This window comes from Carlito syrichta, unplaced genomic scaffold (assembly GCF_000164805.1).
Source record: "Carlito syrichta isolate Samal-C Ts95f unplaced genomic scaffold, Tarsius_syrichta-2.0.1 Scaffold107890, whole genome shotgun sequence".
In the NCBI taxonomy this organism is placed as follows: domain Eukaryota; kingdom Metazoa; phylum Chordata; class Mammalia; order Primates; family Tarsiidae; genus Carlito; species Carlito syrichta.
Genome location: NW_007051986.1, coordinates 5671 through 22401, shown reverse-complemented (window position 1 = coordinate 22401; position 16731 = coordinate 5671). Strand labels below are relative to the sequence as shown.

The 16731-nt window shown below is 46.0% G+C and overlaps 1 protein-coding gene across 1 annotated transcript in view; it reads left to right on the top strand.

The window, feature by feature from the left end:
• Positions 1-13033: 13033 nt before the first annotated feature.
• The window catches only part of KIF22 (kinesin family member 22), an 8874-nt gene continuing 5176 nt past the window's right edge, over positions 13034-16731 (top strand). Inside the window, exons 1-5 of the mRNA XM_021717082.1 lie at positions 13034-13232; positions 15560-15687; positions 15775-15929; positions 16136-16345; positions 16434-16664. Coding sequence (XP_021572757.1) covers positions 13171-13232; positions 15560-15687; positions 15775-15929; positions 16136-16345; positions 16434-16664 — 786 coding nt within the window. The 5' untranslated portion in view covers positions 13034-13170. The remainder of the gene's footprint in view (positions 13233-15559; positions 15688-15774; positions 15930-16135; positions 16346-16433; positions 16665-16731) is intronic.

The following is a 16731-nucleotide window of genomic DNA, read 5'->3' as shown; positions in this document are numbered from 1 at the left end:
TTTCTACGGCTAGTATTGAGTACCCAAGCTTCCACTTCAGAGCAGGGCAGGGAGAGGGCCATGTCAAGAGAACACAGGGCCAGACCCAAGAATAGAGAAGTCTTCACCTGCAGAAGCAGAGGCAGTCATCCAGGGGACAGCTGAGGCCCATTCCCTAAACAGCAATCGCACAACCCAGATCTCCAATTAGCGGAAGACTCCCTTAGACTATAGCTCATGTGTCTCAAGCAAGTTTTCAGCCCAGTAAATTCAAGTCCTGGCAATGAAAGTGCAATCTTTGGAGTTATGAATTTGGGTTCGTAAGTACTGGGGAAAGAGAGCAAATACAGATCAATTTTTAACATAGGGCATATGCAAGGACATTTAAGGATCACATAGATAGGAAGACTATATTAGCTGTCATACATGTTTGGGAAAACAGTAGGGAAAGAGGCAACTAACATCTGTTGAACATCCATTAGGAGCTAAGGTGGTCTTCAAAAACTACATCATTTAATTGCGCCAACAATCCTACTGGAAAGTAGTAGTATTATTCCCAGTTTTCAGATGAAGTCTTCACAACTGAAAGTGGTTGATGTGTGTGGGTGGTATGAGAGTCATAAGGACAGATGTCAGGAGTCACTGTCGTCCCCCTGACATACCTATACCCCCATATTTAATAACTGAGCCGCCTGAGCTTTTTTCCTATTCTCTGCTTCAGTTTGCCATCAGAAGCAGCTCATCCAAAATCCCTCTAAATCTTGATAAAGCAAAGGAAAATGAGAACTCAGAAAAGTAATGTTTATTTATTCAGTCATATTACAAATATTTATTAAGTACCTATGATGTGTCAGGCACTCTGCCAAATGCTGTTACTTGCCCGAGGTCACAAACCTAGTAGGTAGCAGAGTCAGGTTTAAAGTCCGAGCTTTCTGATGTCAAAGTTTGAACATTGTTTTCAAACTTAGAAACAAAATCTTGCAAGGCATTCTAATATGTGACATAGAAAAAAAGCAGAGTTGCTCTTGTTAAAATGCCCTGAACTCCATCCACTCTTCCCTCCCCTTTTCTATCTTTCCCCCAAAGCAGCCCATCTAAAGCCCTGATGAACCACTGTGACTGGAAGGAGCACAAGTGGAAAATCATGTCATCCTTCCATCATGGGAGTTTTGACCCAAACTCCTACCAAGATATAGAACATTACATGACCTGACCGTCATCCTAGAAAATTTCCTCTGGACTCTTCCCAGTCACTTCCTGCCCCCAATTCTAAGAGGCAGACACTCTTCTGACTTTTTTTTTTTTTTTGAGTTGGAATCTCACTCTGTCACCCAAGCTGGCATGCAGTGGCATGCTCACCTTCACCCCAGCGTCGACTTGGCTGGGCTCCAGCAATCCCTCTGCCTCAGCCTTCCAAGTAGCTGGAACTACAGTCGCGTACTACCATGACCAACTAATTTTTAAAAAATTTTTATTTATTGTAGAGATGAGGTCTTGCAAAGTCACCCCGGCTGGTCTTGAACCCACAGGCTCAGGCAATCCACTCGCCTTGGTCTCCCAAAGTGCTGGGATTACAGGCTCTGACTTTTTTTTTTTTTTTTGAGTCATAGACTATTTTAGCCTATTTTGCATTCAGTCTGTTATGATGTCACATACCATGTTGTCTTCTGAAAATTCCACTGTATACTCATGAGAAAATAAGAGCACTTACAAACCCAAATTCATAACTCTTAGTTTTATTGTGAAAACAATTTAAAATTGAATCCTTGCTCTAGGGATTGCAACCTTTTGGGGTATTTGTGTGTCTACTTATCGAGTTGGCGTCTTACTCTGCTGCCAAGGCTGGAGTGCAGTGGAACGATCACTGCTCACAGTAGCCTCAACCTCCTGGGCTCAGGTGATCCTCTTGTCCCAGTTTCCCGAGTAGCTGAGATTTCAAGTGTGTGCCACCACACCTGGCTAATTTTTTGAATTTTTTGTAGAGATGAGGTCATGCTATGTAGCTCAGGCTGGTCTTGAACTCCTGGCCTCAAGCAATCCTCCCACCTCAGCCTCCTGAATTGCTGGTATTAAGGAGTGAGCCACTTTGCCCAGCCCTGAGTTTTTCTTTAGTTGACAGTTTTAATATACTTTTCTCTTTTGTCTTCTGCAGAGCAAGCCTCACCATTCCAATGAACACAACAATTAACCTATCCACAGCAGCCTCAACAACTGATCTCAGTGACCTCTACAAAGAGCTACCTGTGAACTTTCAGCAGGAACCTAGCTGAGCCCCTTTGGTAGTGGTTCACCCCCAGTCATTGTGGGATATAAATGTATGTAAAGTGAAGGGAAAGGATATCCACATGGGGCTGATTTCTTGCTGCCCATGGTGCTCTGTTTATCTGAGGATTCCTTCTTCTCCACCTGATCCCCCATGTCTGGTCCTCTATTGTCCAGCCACCATTCTCTTTTGCATCATTGCTGCTGTGCCTTTTACCTAGATGGCTCTCATTTAATCTTCCTGGGCTTGAAGGACAGTATCATCTGCTTCACCCACTATTCTCTTTCTAATTTTTATGGCATAAAATCTATGTTCTACTCTCCTCTGCTCTCCTTTGCTTCTTAAAAGATTTAGTTTGGAAGTTAATTTTTTTTTAAATCAACTATTTCTTTCTCTTTGAATATAAGGTGTTTAACCTCCCTAATTTCTACCAGGCAGATGCAGATCCTTAAAACAACCACTGTTAGATAGGAGTTAGATTCAACCATTGTTCCCTGAGGAAACAGTGGCACAAAGAGATTAAATCTCTGCTCTGGGTGACCTGGCATCAAAGTCCTATACTTACACCATATAGTCAAACTTAGAAGTCCTATTTCCCTGATCTATGATCCTTCTATTTCTGGAAGTTGTCTTGCCACCTATCTGGAGTTGGCAACACATGTGAAAACCCGAACAGCCCTTTCTGAAGGGCAAGGAAGACCAAACTGCCAACTGCCAAAGTCAGTGGTTTTCAAAGTGTGGTTCAGGGACTTGTGGGGATCCTTAAGACACTCTCAAGGGGTCTGCAAGGTCAAAATATTTTTATAACACAACAAAGACACCATTTGACTCTTTCCCTTGAATTCTTTCTCAAGTATATGGGTGGAGTTTTCCAGAGACTATATATGTGATATCACACCAGAGTGAATGGAGAAGCAGATAGAAGAATTCAGTGATTTCTCTCTCTCTTTTTTTTGTGTATGGCAGTTTTGAGATTTGATTAAGGTGTGACAGGTAAGAGTGATTTTTCTCTTAAGCCAGACATTAGATTTGTAAAAATGTAAGACCATGCCACTCTTGTCACTTATTCTTTGTTTTAAAAATACTTATTTTTAAAATTTAGGATGTTATTTATGTTATATGTAATGGACTTATTGTAATTTTTTCACAGGAATTTTTTTTTTTTTTTTGGTCAGGGTGCAGTGGCACTGTTATAGCTGGATTTTGAGAAATGACACCAACACGCAGAGTAGGTCAAATTATGAGTCCTTTATTGACGCCAGCAACCAAAAACAGACTAGGGTCCCAAAGAACTCTCGGCACCGAACAGAGTGAGTAGAGGGTATGTAAAGGCAAAAAATAGATAAGCTGTGCAGTTTGATTTACATTTTCTTGGCAGAACAGTTAGTTGCAAAAAGGGTACAGATAACTATGGAATTTGCAATTAGGGATTTTCCAAGCCTTGGGGAGAAACAAGGGTGTGGGCTTGTGCAGTGTGATTATGGGAAGGTTACATAAGGGGGTCATTTCTAGGTTAAGATGGAAGATCTGTTACAAAATGGAGTTACTTATGTCAAGCAAGCTACTACAGGCTGTTACAGGTTTTGCAGATAGATATTTCAGCACAATCACAGCTAGCTGCAACCTCAACCTCCTGAACTCAGGTGATTCTTCTGCCTCAACTCCCGAAGTAGCTGGGACTACAGTTGCACATCGCCATGCCCAACTAATTGTTTAAAATATTTTCTGTAGAGATAAGATCTTGCTATATTGCCTGGGCTGGTCTCAAACTCCTGGCCTCAAGCAATCCTCCTGTCTCAGCCTCCAAAAGTAATGGGGTTATAGGCATGAGCCAACATGCCCAGTCCAGTTTTTGACCATTTTAAAGTTGAGATATAATTCACATAACATAAAATCTGCCATTTTAAACTGGGTGCTGTGGCTCACACCTGTAATTCCAGCACTTTGGGAGGTCTAGGTAGGAGGATCACTTGAGACCAGCCTGAGCAACATAGCAAGACCCTGTCTCAAAAAAAAAAAAAAAAATTAATTAGCTGGGTGTGGTGGTGTGCACCAGTAGTCCTAGCTACTCAGGAGGTTAAGCTGGGAGGATAACTTGAACCTAGGAGTTTGAGGCTGTAGTGAGCTGCAGGGTGAGAGTCAGATCCCATTTCTGAAAAAAAATTACCATTTTAAAAGTGTATATTTCAGTAGTTTTTAGTGTATTCACTATGTTGTACAACCATCATCACTACCTCATTCTAGAACATTTCCATCACCCCTAAAAGAAACCTGTACCACTGGGCTTGGTGTTTCAGCCTGTAATCCTGCGCCTTTGGGAGGCTGAGGTGAGTGGATTGCCTGAGCCCGTGGGTTCGAGACTCGCCTGGGCAGGCGAGACCTCATCTCTACAGTAAATCAAAAAATCAGCCAGGCGTGGTAGTGTGCGCCTGTAATTCCGGCTACTCGGAAGGCTGAGGCGGAAGGATCGCCGGAGCCCAGCAGGTCGAGGCTGCGGTGGCCGGGAGCCACCACTGCACTCCAGTCTGGGTGACAGAGTGAGATTCCAATTCAAAAAAAAAAGAAACCTGTATCTACTAGCAGTAATACCAATTCCTCAATCCCCTACCATCCCCTGGCAACCAATAATCTACTTTCTGAGTCTATGAGTTTGTTACTGTAAATTTAAAGTTCATTAATGTAACTTTGTTTTAATTTCTGAAACAATAAATGTGGATTAAAACTCCCACATAATGCCTCAATTTCTTTCTTTCTTTTTTTTTTTTTGAGTTGGAGTCTCACTCTGTCACCCAGACTGGAGTGCAGTGGCACGCTCCCGGCCACCGCAGCCTCGACCTGCTGGGCTCCGGCGATCCTTCCGCCTCAGCCTTCCAAGTAGCTGGAACTACAGGCGTGCGCTACCACGCCCGGCTAATTTTTTTATTTATTGTAAAGATGAGGTCTTGCCAAGTTGCCCAGGCGGGTCTTGAACCCGTGGGCTCAGGCAATTCACTCACCTCAGGCTCCCAAAGTGTGGGATTACAGGCCGAGCCAGCGAGTCTGGCTGGAGGCTGCAATTTCTAAAACTGTAATGGGACTCCAAGGCTAAACAATTTGAGAAACATAGATCTAAGATTTTTTGTTTTGTTTTTCAATAGAGTGGAACATAATGTCTAAACTAGGGCCCTACCCACCTGGGGCTCAAAGATGGAATGATCATCCTAGCTAAACTTCCAGAAGGGCAGGGAAATACTTAACAGATCTTGGGTCCATAAATACTAGAAACTGGAACCATGGATGAGGTTGACTAAGCAACAACAGACTAAGCGTGAGTTTAATGCTCAGTCGTGATGCTGGGTGAGGTAGAGTGTGTTGCTAGGTGAGTTCTTTGACTTCACAGAAAAGCGTTTCAGAGTGAGTCCCAAGTATAGTTTAAGACAATTTATTAGAAAGAGACATGCCCAGTGGACATGGGTGCCTTAAGAGAAAGGACACGTGCTTGCCTTTGACAAGAAGCTTTATATACTTTTAAGACCATGATTAAGCGCAGGTCACAACTTTGATGATCATCTTTAAACCTTCTAAGATCACAAGGACCTTCTATATAATTAAAGTTACTGCCTGATTAGATTTGGGCTTTTCTTAGAACATCAAGTCTGTGTTTTGGGTAATTCCCTATCGTTTCTGTGATTCATTGCACTGGTGGATCCACGTTCCAGCCTGCAAGGTGGTCACGACTGGTGTGCCTGGTCCGTGGGGTGGAGATCGTGTACCCATAGGAAAGATGGCTGGATGTTTTTACCCTATTTTAATTTAAACTGCCTATAAGAAACTTATCTACGTCTAACCTGCTCTGGCTAACTTGCCTCACTCGGAGCTGCTGAGTGCTAAGTTATAAAGTAAGGAACAAGCCAGGCTTGGTGGCTCAGCCTGGAATCCCGCGCCTTTGGGAGGCTGAGGTGAGTGGATTGCCTGAGCCCCGGGTTCGAGACCCGCCTGGGCAGGCGAGACCTCATCTCTACAATAAATCAAAAAATTAGCCGGGCGTGGTAGCGCGCGCCTGTAGTTCCAGCTACTCGGAAGGCTGAGGCGGAAGGATCGCCGGAGCCCAGCAGGTGGAGGCTGCGGTGGCCGGGAGCGGCCACTGCACTCCAGTCTGGGCAACAGTGAGACTCCAACTCAAAAATAAATAAATAAATAAATAAAGTAAGGAACATCCAAGCTGGTCTCTTCGGCCTTGGGCTCAGCAAGAAGTGAGTGCAACGTGACTGTCCACAGTCCAGTCAGTGTGGTCCAGATCTACAGAACCGACCAGACGGTACAGCACCGCTGACTGGTCCTGAAGTCTCACACTCCACAAAACGAACCCGCTCCCCAGATGCGCGAATCAACTTCTGAGGTGAGAAACTGTAGAAAGTGAAGATAAAGGGAGCCCAGTGCCCGGCGGCACTCCCCCAGCGGCCACGGTCGCCGGTGTCTCCGGCTTCTGGGTTTGCGATCGGGAGCGCGCCCAGCCATCAACGGCGGCGCGGCCGACCAGAGCGCGGGCACGCTCACCAGGGGAAGGCTTTTCTTGAGGGACCGGGAGCCAAGCGGTAGAGGGCAGGATAGTCGCGAGCCACCAGCAGGGACTTCCGGCGGTGCGTAGCCGTGATTGGTGGAGCCTAGCAGACGGGGCGGGGCACCGGCGAATTCGAATGGGAAAGGCGGGCCAGAGGAGGGAGTGAAAGAGGGGCTCTCGGCTGAGCTGAGAGGACGCGAGATGGCGGCCGCGACCTCAGGTACGCGAGCCCGGCCCGGACGAGGCAGGACACCGATGTCTATAGGCTAGTGGGGTGATGCGTTGGAGTCCGGTGTGGGCTCCGTGGGTTGTCCGGGGAGAGGCTGGAATGGCGCGAAGGCGGGGAGAGGGGAAGGGTGGGAGTCGCAAGCTCGTCAGCCCCCCTCCGTCTTTCTTTCTCACTGTTTTCAACTCTCCGCACCGGTCAATCTCCGGTCCAAGCGCTTGGTTTGAAGCCGGCGCATTTTCGTGAGCTTCAGTTTCTTCGTCTGTAAAATGGGGGCAGTGGCCTCATTTCTGGAGATTACTCGAGTAAACAAGAGAAAACTGGCTAACCCTCTAACCGTAAGGACAAGAAGAAGGGAGCTGGATACGTGTTTTGGGGAAAGAGTTCTGTGTGTGACATGATGTTTCGGTGCGGAGAGATCCGAGAGATGAGGAAGTGTGGGCTTGATGTTCAGATCCTGCTGCAGCTGGGTGTGAATTGACATATAAGACGCTCCGAATTACAGAAAAGGGAAACAAGGCCCTGTTTCCTTCCACTCTAGCCATGGAAGCGAATGCTATTTTCGTGTTAGCAAGGCTTTTAGGACACTCAAAATCTTGTATGTGAGTACTTATACAGGTGCCTTTTTTTTTAATAGACTGAATTCTGGTCAGTGATTATGGTAGGTACTATAATAATTCATTTTAGCCCCTGTTTGTCAGGCCCCGTGGGAAAACAGACATTTAGGAGAATGCCTAACACCTGTTGAGCCCTTGCTATGTGCTTGGTACAGTTGCAAGAATATTATGGTGATGAGCCATTTCTTGTACGCACACGACTATGAGGCGGTTACCATTACTGTCTTTGTCTTACACACGAGGAAATTGAGGCATAGATGGGTTAAACAGCTTGCTCAAAGTTTACACAACTAGTAAATGTTGGCCTGAATGCGCTTTCAGGCAGTCTAATTCTAGAGCCTCTGCTCTTAACCATTATGCCCAGGTACATGTTATTCCCACTGGCTGAGCGTAACCTCTCCTTACTCTTCCAAGACCCACTGTGTTTGGTTCATAGTAGGTATCATAAAAATGCTTGGATGAATATTGTCCCTTCTCTAGAGGAATTTACAGTCTGTTTCAATACAGTCACATAAACAGATGTCATATGATGAAACACAATGAGAGATGTGTATAAACTGCTATAGCAAGTGTGAAAACTAAAGTAAACCCTTGGGTATTCTGGGAGGACTTTATTAAGGGAGTGATATTTGAGGTGAGTTCCAAAAGTTGGATAGGAGTTTGCTAGGCCTTGGCCGGGAAGAAAGAACAGCTAGTGTTTTCTTATTTATGACGTCAAGAGAGACCAGAGATGTGTGCTTTTGGCTTAATTTTTGGCTTAATTTCATCAATAAAAGGCAGAAGAGTTAAACTGAATGAAATGTGGGAATTGTGAGAGAGGGGAAAATTAGAAGAAATAAGTGTTAGCCTCGTCCAACCTCAGGGCTGCTTTTACGATGAAAGGGGATAGACTCTTCTTGTACTGTAAGCAGTTGTTTATGTCTGTCTCTCCCCTCTTCCCTCCTCCCCTAGACTGTGAGCTTGGTGTAGGAATGGCAGTGAGCCACTTTTATGACAAAAATGGAAAATAGACAAGCCAGTGATTATGTTAGCTTATTCACCAAATCTTAAGTTTTTTTCTGCAAGTACTCCCTGAGCTCTTACTCTGTGTCAGGCATTGGAGATAGGTGAGCAGGATAAAATATCAGTCAGAGCCGGGCTGGGTGGCTCAGCCTATAATCCCGCGCCTTTGGGAGGCTGAGGTGAGTGGATTGCCTGAGCCCGCGGGTTCGAGACCCGCCTGGGCAGCGAGACCTCACCTCTACAATAAATCAAAAAATCAGCCGGGTGTGGTAGCGCGCACCTGTAGTTCCAGCTACTTGGAAGGCTGAGGTGGAAGGATCGCTGGAGCCCAGCAGGTCGAGGCTGCGGTGGCCGGGAGCGGCCACTGCACTCCAGTCTGGGCGACAGAGTGAGACTCCAACTCAAAAAAAAAAAAAAATATCAGTCAGATGGAGGAAAATGACACATACAATTACAGTGGGATGTGATGAGTGCTTACGGAGGAGCTGGAGAGAGCTGTGGGTGCACCCGGTAAAGGTAATCATGTCTACAAGGGAAGGATTTTTTTTTTTTAAGAGGAATTAGGATTTAATTGTTTACCTTAATCACGCTGGGTAAGGGGAGGTGGTGAAGACAATATTCTAAGGAGAGAGAATAGTGTGTCCAAAGGGCCCAAAAGTGTGAGAGCACCTGGTGTTTTGTAGGAACTGAAGGAAATTCATCATGGCTGAGAGCTTAGAGTGCAAGGAAGGAAGTGGAGAGAATGATTGGAGGGGAGTGAGCTGGAGGGCAGGGAGACAGGCATTAAGGTAATGATGTTAATGACCTTGGGCAGAGGTAGTACAGTGGGGATGGAGAGAAGTGGACTCGAGATATTTTTGAAGATAGGCTTGATACATGTTAGTGATGAACTGATGTAGGAGGTAAGTGAAGGTGGAGTTAAAGACTCCCACTTTTGGGGCTGGTGCTATTCATTTACAGTAGAGATCAAAAGAGGAGGATGAAGTTGCAGAGAGGTGGCGAAGGGTTCAGTTTAGGACAGGTGGAGTTTGAGGTACTGATAACGTTTTAAGAGAAGATGTCAGGGCAGCAATTCAGAATGTGGATCTGCAGTTGACAGCTCTGGTGTGGAGTGTGGAATAGGAGTCATAGCTTTAAGATGTTATTGAAGCCAAGCGGACAGACGACCATTTCCATGAAATGAATTTGAGTGGTCTCCCCTGAGGGCAGCTTTGTCCCTCATAGGACATTTACAGGTGTGTGCAGCCATTTTTGGTTGTTACAACTTGAGGTCTGGAATGAGAGTGCTACTAGCATATGGTAGGTATGTGTTAACAGCCTAAATACACAGGACAGCCCCACAACAAAGAGCCAACCCAAAATGTCACTAGTGCTGACATTGAGAAACCTTGGTCTAGAGATAGGACAGAAGGAGCCTAGGAAAAACATTTAAGACTGGCAGAACTTAGGAGTGAACAGAGAGGTAGTAAGACAACCAGGAAAGTGGACGGTATGGAAACTACTAGAAAAAGCATGTCTCCCAAGAGTGATGAATACTACTGGAAGTCCAACAGGATCGAGACTGAGTGTACCTACCAGATCTAGCAACAGGGAGGTCATGGGTGATCCTGCTGAATAGTGAGGGTAGAAGCAAGTTGAAGGGGTTGAGGAATAGATAGCAAGAGAAAGGGTGTAATAACAACAGCTAAGGACTTAACACTTGCTGCCAAGCATTGTGCTAAACGTTGTATGTACAGTGTGACTTTGAATCCTCCCATTGTTATGGGGGTAGGTACTGTTATTTTTATAAGAGAAATGGAGGCTTGCAGTGGTTAAATAACCTTCCCAAGGTCACATAGCTAGTAGGTGGAAATTGTCTCTGACTTCAAGTCCTTGGGGGATATAAAGATGAAGGGGCTGAGGAGGCCTGGGGATTTATATAAAGGACTTTGGAATTAGATCTTCATTTGAAGCTCTGTCACTAACTAGTTGTTGACCATGGGCAAGTAACCCCTCTATACTGAGGTTCTTCGTCTGGAAAATGGGGGATAAATATAAAACACTTGCTGACTTTTTACCAAATGCCAGGTTCTGTTCTAAGCACTTTTACAAGAGTTACCTTAATTTACTCCCCTAACAACCCAACAAGTAGGTATTTGTATTTATTCCCGTTTTGCAGCTAAGGAAACTGATGGAAAATCATCTCCTCAGGTTATTTAGTTAGTTTTCATAGGCAGAGCTGGGATTTGAACCCAGGCCATTTTACCTTGAATAATGAACCTACCTACTATGTGCTAGTCACTATACTGGCATTTTACCTGTTACTTCTTTTAATCCTCATAAAGCCCTTCCAAGGTCCATCTTACCCCATTTTATGGATAAGGAAACCAAGGTATGTGGATATTAAGTCACTTGCTCAAGGGCACACACTAATAAATGTTAGAGCTGGAACTTAATCCAGATCTTTTTTTTTCTTTTTGAGTCAGAGTCTCACTCTGCCGCCCAGGCTAGAGTGCAGTGGCATGCTCATGGCCACCCCAGCGTTGACCTGCTGGGCTCAGGTGATCCTTCTGCCTCAGCCTTCCAAGTAGCTGGAACTACAGGCGCGTGCCACCATGCCCAGCTAATTTTTTGGTTTTTATTGTAGAGATGTGGTCTCGCCAAGTTGTCCAGGCTGGTCTCAAACCTGTGGACTCAGGCAATTCTCTCACCTCCTCCTCCCAAAATGCTGGGATCATAGGCGTGAGCGGCCGCACCTGGCCTAAAAGCAGATTTTTACAGGGGAAGATCTAGTTTTGAGTTCTGTTATTAGCTGTGAGCTACAATATGCTGTCCTCCAACATAAAGTAGAGTAAGACCCTCCTCATAAGATGTTTTCAGCTCATTTAATCCTCACAAAGATAGAAACTAAAAACAATGTATATATAATAAAAAGAAAGAAAGAAACTAAAAACAAATTTTTAAAAAATTTTTTGAGACAGGGTCTCATTCTGTTACCAGGCTGGAATGCAGTGGCACGATCCTGGCTCACCACAACCTTGACCTTCTGGATTCAGGCGATTCTCCTACCTCAGCCTCCTGAGTAGCTAGGACTACAGGCACACACCATCATGCCCAACTAATTTTTGTATTTTTTGTAGAGATGAGGTCTCACTGTGTTGCCCAGGCTGGTCTCCAGTTCCAGTGTTCAAGCAATCCTGCCTTAGCCTCCTCAGGTGCTAGGATCACAGGCATGAGCCACTGCGCCTGACCAAAAAGTTTTTTTAGTTTTATTTTCATTGTGTTTTCTGATGATACAAATAATTTATAATTGTCTTTTTTTCCCCCTTCAGTGGAGGCTGGAGTGCTCTGTCACCCACTGTGTTGCCCAGTCTGGAGTGCAGTGGCATGATCATAGCTCACTGCAGCCCGGAACTCCTGGGCTCAGATGATCCTTCTGCCTTGGCCTTTCCAGAGTAGCTGGGACTACAGGTGGGCACCACCATGCCTGGCTCTTTAATTTTTTTTTTTTTTTTTTAAGAGATGGGTCTCACTATGTTGCCCAGGATGGTCTCCTGAGCACCAGTGATCCTCCCACCTCTGCCTCCCAAAGTGGTGGGATTACAGATGTGAGCCATTATACCTGGCCCATAATTGTTATTTTTTAATGACTTGATGCAGTTATCTGAAGCAAGCTAAATGGAACGTTTACAAGAGAGAAGAATTACATGTCAGTGGTTTTTGCCAACTAAGCTGGGACAGAAAGGGACTTGGACTACTCTTCAACCTGGTCCCTTCCAAACAGTGACATCCATGGTGTCATTTTTTTTTAATGCAAATATACAGAACTAGATAGCATAGACAATAAACCCATATAATCTTCCATCAAGAGAAATTAACAGTTCACAGTATGTTAACAGTTTGTGGGGGGTGGACGGTCATGTATATACATACATCTAAGTATGTACTGCAAATCCCAGTTAAGTAGAGGCACAGAGAAGTCAGGCAGCTTATTGTCCGGTTTTAGGTAAGGTCAGATGTCAACTATTTTGATCTTTAAAACAACCCTGTGAAGTGCTGGTCTACTTAAACCTTGATAATTCAAAACGTAACCCTCCCCCACGCCCCCAGCAGCATCACCCGGGACCTTGTTAGAAGTGAAAAATCTCAAGTATCACCCCAGGGACTAAAGCAGAATCTTCACTTTAACAAGATCTTCCAGGTTACTTGTGTATACAGTACAGTCTGGGAAGCCTGCTCTACATCCCACTGGACCTGCTTGCAGAGCAGAGAAGGAACTGGGGCTGAGCTTGAGGGCACCCACAGCACAACGAGGGCAGAAGGAGCTTCCCCAAAGCGAGCTGTGGCCCCTGACTCTTCCAGCAAAGCTGGTCCCTGCTTCCTCTGCTGCCACCATACTTCATGCCTAAAAGTTATTGTCCCTCCTCCAGGAGCTGGTCGCTGCCGGCTAAGCAAGGTGGGGGCTAGACGGCGCCCACCTCCAGCTCGAGTAAGGGTGGCTGTGCGACTGCGGCCATTTGTGGATGAAATAGTTGGAGCAAGTGATCCTCCCTGTGTACGGGGCATGGACAGCTGCTCTCTCGAGATTGTCAACTGGAGGAACCATCAGGAGACTCTCAAATACCAGTAAGGTTCAAGTCACTCTTCCTTCCCTCCTGCCTTCACCCTGTCTCCAAGGCCTACTCACATTCACTTGCCCAGAGAGTTTCTCTGACCTACCTCCCCAGGATCCTTGCTCCTTCCTTATTACCCTCACTGTTCATTCAGGAAATGCTCACTGGTGCCCACTGTGATGGGTTCTCTTTAGGATACTAGGGGAAAGACTGGAGGCCGAATCAGACATATTACTATTCACAGTCTTGTAGGGGAAATAGTCACAAAGAGAGGAAGAAGCAGCAAAAGTGAGCAGGTGAGCCCCAAGTAAAGTCTGGGGACATATGGGAAGGGTTGGGGGAAACACAGACTACAGCCAGCCAACCCAGGTTGTAGCTGGGTAGTGTCAGAAAAGACCACCCAGATTTGGGGATAGAACTCACAAGAGCAGCTACTTTAAAATCCTTTGGGTGGGCCAGGTGCAGTGGCTCACGCTTATAATCTCAGCACTTTGGGAGGCTGAGGTGAGAGGATTGCCTGAGCCCACGGGTTCAAGACCAACCTGGGCAACTGGCAAGACCTCATCTCTACAATAAATTAAAAAATTAGTCAGGCGTTGTGGTGCATGTCTGTAGTTCCATCTACTTAGAATGCTGAGGCGGAAAGATCACCTGAGCCCAGCAGGTTAAGGCTGTGATGGCTGTGAGCATGCCACTGCACTCCAGCCTGGGTGACACTGTGAAACTCCAACTAAAAAATAAATAAAATTCCATTGGGGATTTAAAGTTCAAACCCCTTGGCTTGTTATTCTAGGCCAGTGGGTGGCAAACCATGGTCAAATCTGACCAGGAAGCTTTTGGTAAACAAAGTTTTATTATTTATTTATATGTTGTCTAGAGCTGCTTTCTAACTATTCACAGAGTTGAGTAGCTGAAAAGGGAAGCACATGGTTCACCAAGCCTGAAATATTTACTATCTGGCTTTTTACAGAAAAAGTGTACCAACTCCCATCCTAAGAGGCCCTTGACAGTTTGGCTTTGATTTCTTTCCAGTCATATCCCCTCAACACATACTCAATTCCCTGCTGTGGCTTAAGCTACAGCTTCTACACTAGAGTGCATGAGTGGGCTATTGGCCTGAGTATAGTCCAGTTGTAGGGGGCATCCTCTATTTTCCCTATTATGGGGTACAAATACAATGTTCTATACTTGTTGCCCTGTGAAAAAGATTGAAAGCCCTGCCCTTTCATACTATGCCTTGTCTATGTGTTATTCTTTTTTTTTTTGAGTCGGAGTCTTACCCTGTTGCCCATGCTACCACACCTGGCTAATATTTTTGATTTATTGTAGAGATGAAGTCTCACCAAGTTGCCCGGACTGGTCTCAAACCCATGGGCTCAGGCAGTCCTCTTACCTAAGCCTCCCAAAGTGCTGGCATTACAGGTATGAGTCACCGCACCCAACCTATGTGTTATTCTTGATACTTAGAATTACTTAGCCAGGCGTGGTGACTCACACCTGTAATCCCAGCACCTTGGGAAACTGAGGTGAGAGGATTGCCTGAGTCCATGGGTTCGAGACCAGCCCAGGCAAATTGGAGAAACCTCATCTCAATAATAAATCAAAAAATTAGCCAGGTGTGGTGGCACACACCTGTACTTCCAGCTATTTGGAAGGCTGAGGTGGAGGGATCACCTGAGCCCAGCGGATGGAGGCTGCAGTGGCTGTGAGTGTGCCATTGTGTCATTGCACTCCTGTCTGGGTGACAGAGACTCTGACTCAAAAAAAAAAAAATAGAAAAAAAAAGAATTACTATATTACTATTTCAAAATCCTTCTTCCCTGAGCAGTTACTCATCTTTATTTCCTAAATCACAGCAAAGTATGGATATCTATCTGTCCCACCAGATTGCAAAACTCCCAAGAGTAGGAATACCAGATTCATGTCTGTATTCCTAAAAGCAATACAGAAGCTAGGACAGAGTAGGTGTTAGGTGGATGCTTTTAAAGGCCTTTGTGCAAGAAAAGGAGGCTGGGTGTGGCAGCTCATGCCTGTAATCCCAGCACTTTGGGAGGCAGAAGCGAGAGGATTGCCTGATCCCACAAGTTCGAGACCAGCCTGGGCAATAAATAAAATTAGCTGGGCATGGTGGCCTATAGTTCTAGCTACTTGGAAGGCTGAAGCAGAAGGATCGCCTGAACCCAGCAGGTCAAGGCTGCGGTGGCCTGAATGATAGAGTGGATCTCCAACTCAAAAAAAAAAAAAAAAGGAATAGAGATTCTTTTAAATCCAAGGTCTACATGAGAATGGAAACATTCCCCCTCAACATACATTAATTTCCTTCTTTCTTCTGGCCCATAGGTTTGATGCATTCTATGGGGAGAGGAGTACTCAGCAGGACATCTATGCAGGTTCAGTGCAGCCTATTCTAAGGCACTTGCTAGAAGGGCAGAATGCTAGTGTGCTTGCCTATGGACCCACAGGAGCAGGTAAGGGAGCCAGAGAGGGAACAACTATGCGTCAGAAAGGAATAGGGAAACAGAAAAACCTCACAGCTTTCTCTACTCTTTCTCTAGGGAAGACACACACAATGCTGGGCAGCCCAGAGCAACCTGGAGTGATTCCTCGGGCTCTCATGGACCTCCTACAGCTCACAAGGGAGGAGGGTGCTGAGGGCCAGCCATGGGCCCTCTCCGTCACTATGTCCTACTTAGAGATCTACCAGGAAAAGGTAAGGCCCCACTCTGATTTGAGAGAGGAGAAACCAGTTCTAGAACATGAAGCTCTGCTCTAGAGAGGAGAAAGACCTAGAAAGAAAGAGCTTGGGGTAGCAGATGGTACAACTCTTGACAATCCAGCAGAGAAAAGAAGACTCATTCCTAAGAAACAAGCAGACGCTGTATGGAGAATTGCCCTTACTGCTCACTACTCGAACAGGTATTGGACCTCTTGGATCCTGCATCAGGAGACCTGGTGATCCGAGAAGACTGTCGGGGAAACATCCTGATTCCTGGCCTCACCCAGAAACCCATCACCAGCTTTGCTGATTTTGAGCGGTACTTTCTGCCAGCTAGTCGGAATCGGACTGTGGGAGCCACTCGGCTCAATCAGCGTTCCTCCCGCAGTCACGCTGTGCTTCTGGTCAAGGTGAGGCCTACAACAGGGGTGAGGACCTAAACAGGGGGGAAGCCCCTGAAGCCTGAGCTAAGCATGAGACCTTTGTTCTTACCCCCAGGTGGATCAGCGGGAACGTTTGGCCCCATTTCGCCAACGAGAGGGAAAACTCTACCTGATTGACTTGGCCGGCTCAGAGGATAACCGGCGCACAGGCAACAAAGGCCTTCGCCTGAAGGAGAGTGGGGCCATCAATACATCCCTATTTGTACTGGGCAAGGTGGTGGATGCACTGAACCAGGGCCTCCCTCGTGTGCCTTACCGGGACAGCAAGCTCACTCGCCTACTGCAGGTCAGGCCCGCCCATCTCAGGGCATAAGGGGCTGGAGAAGAAGGTTCTAGGGCCTGTGGGGGTGGGG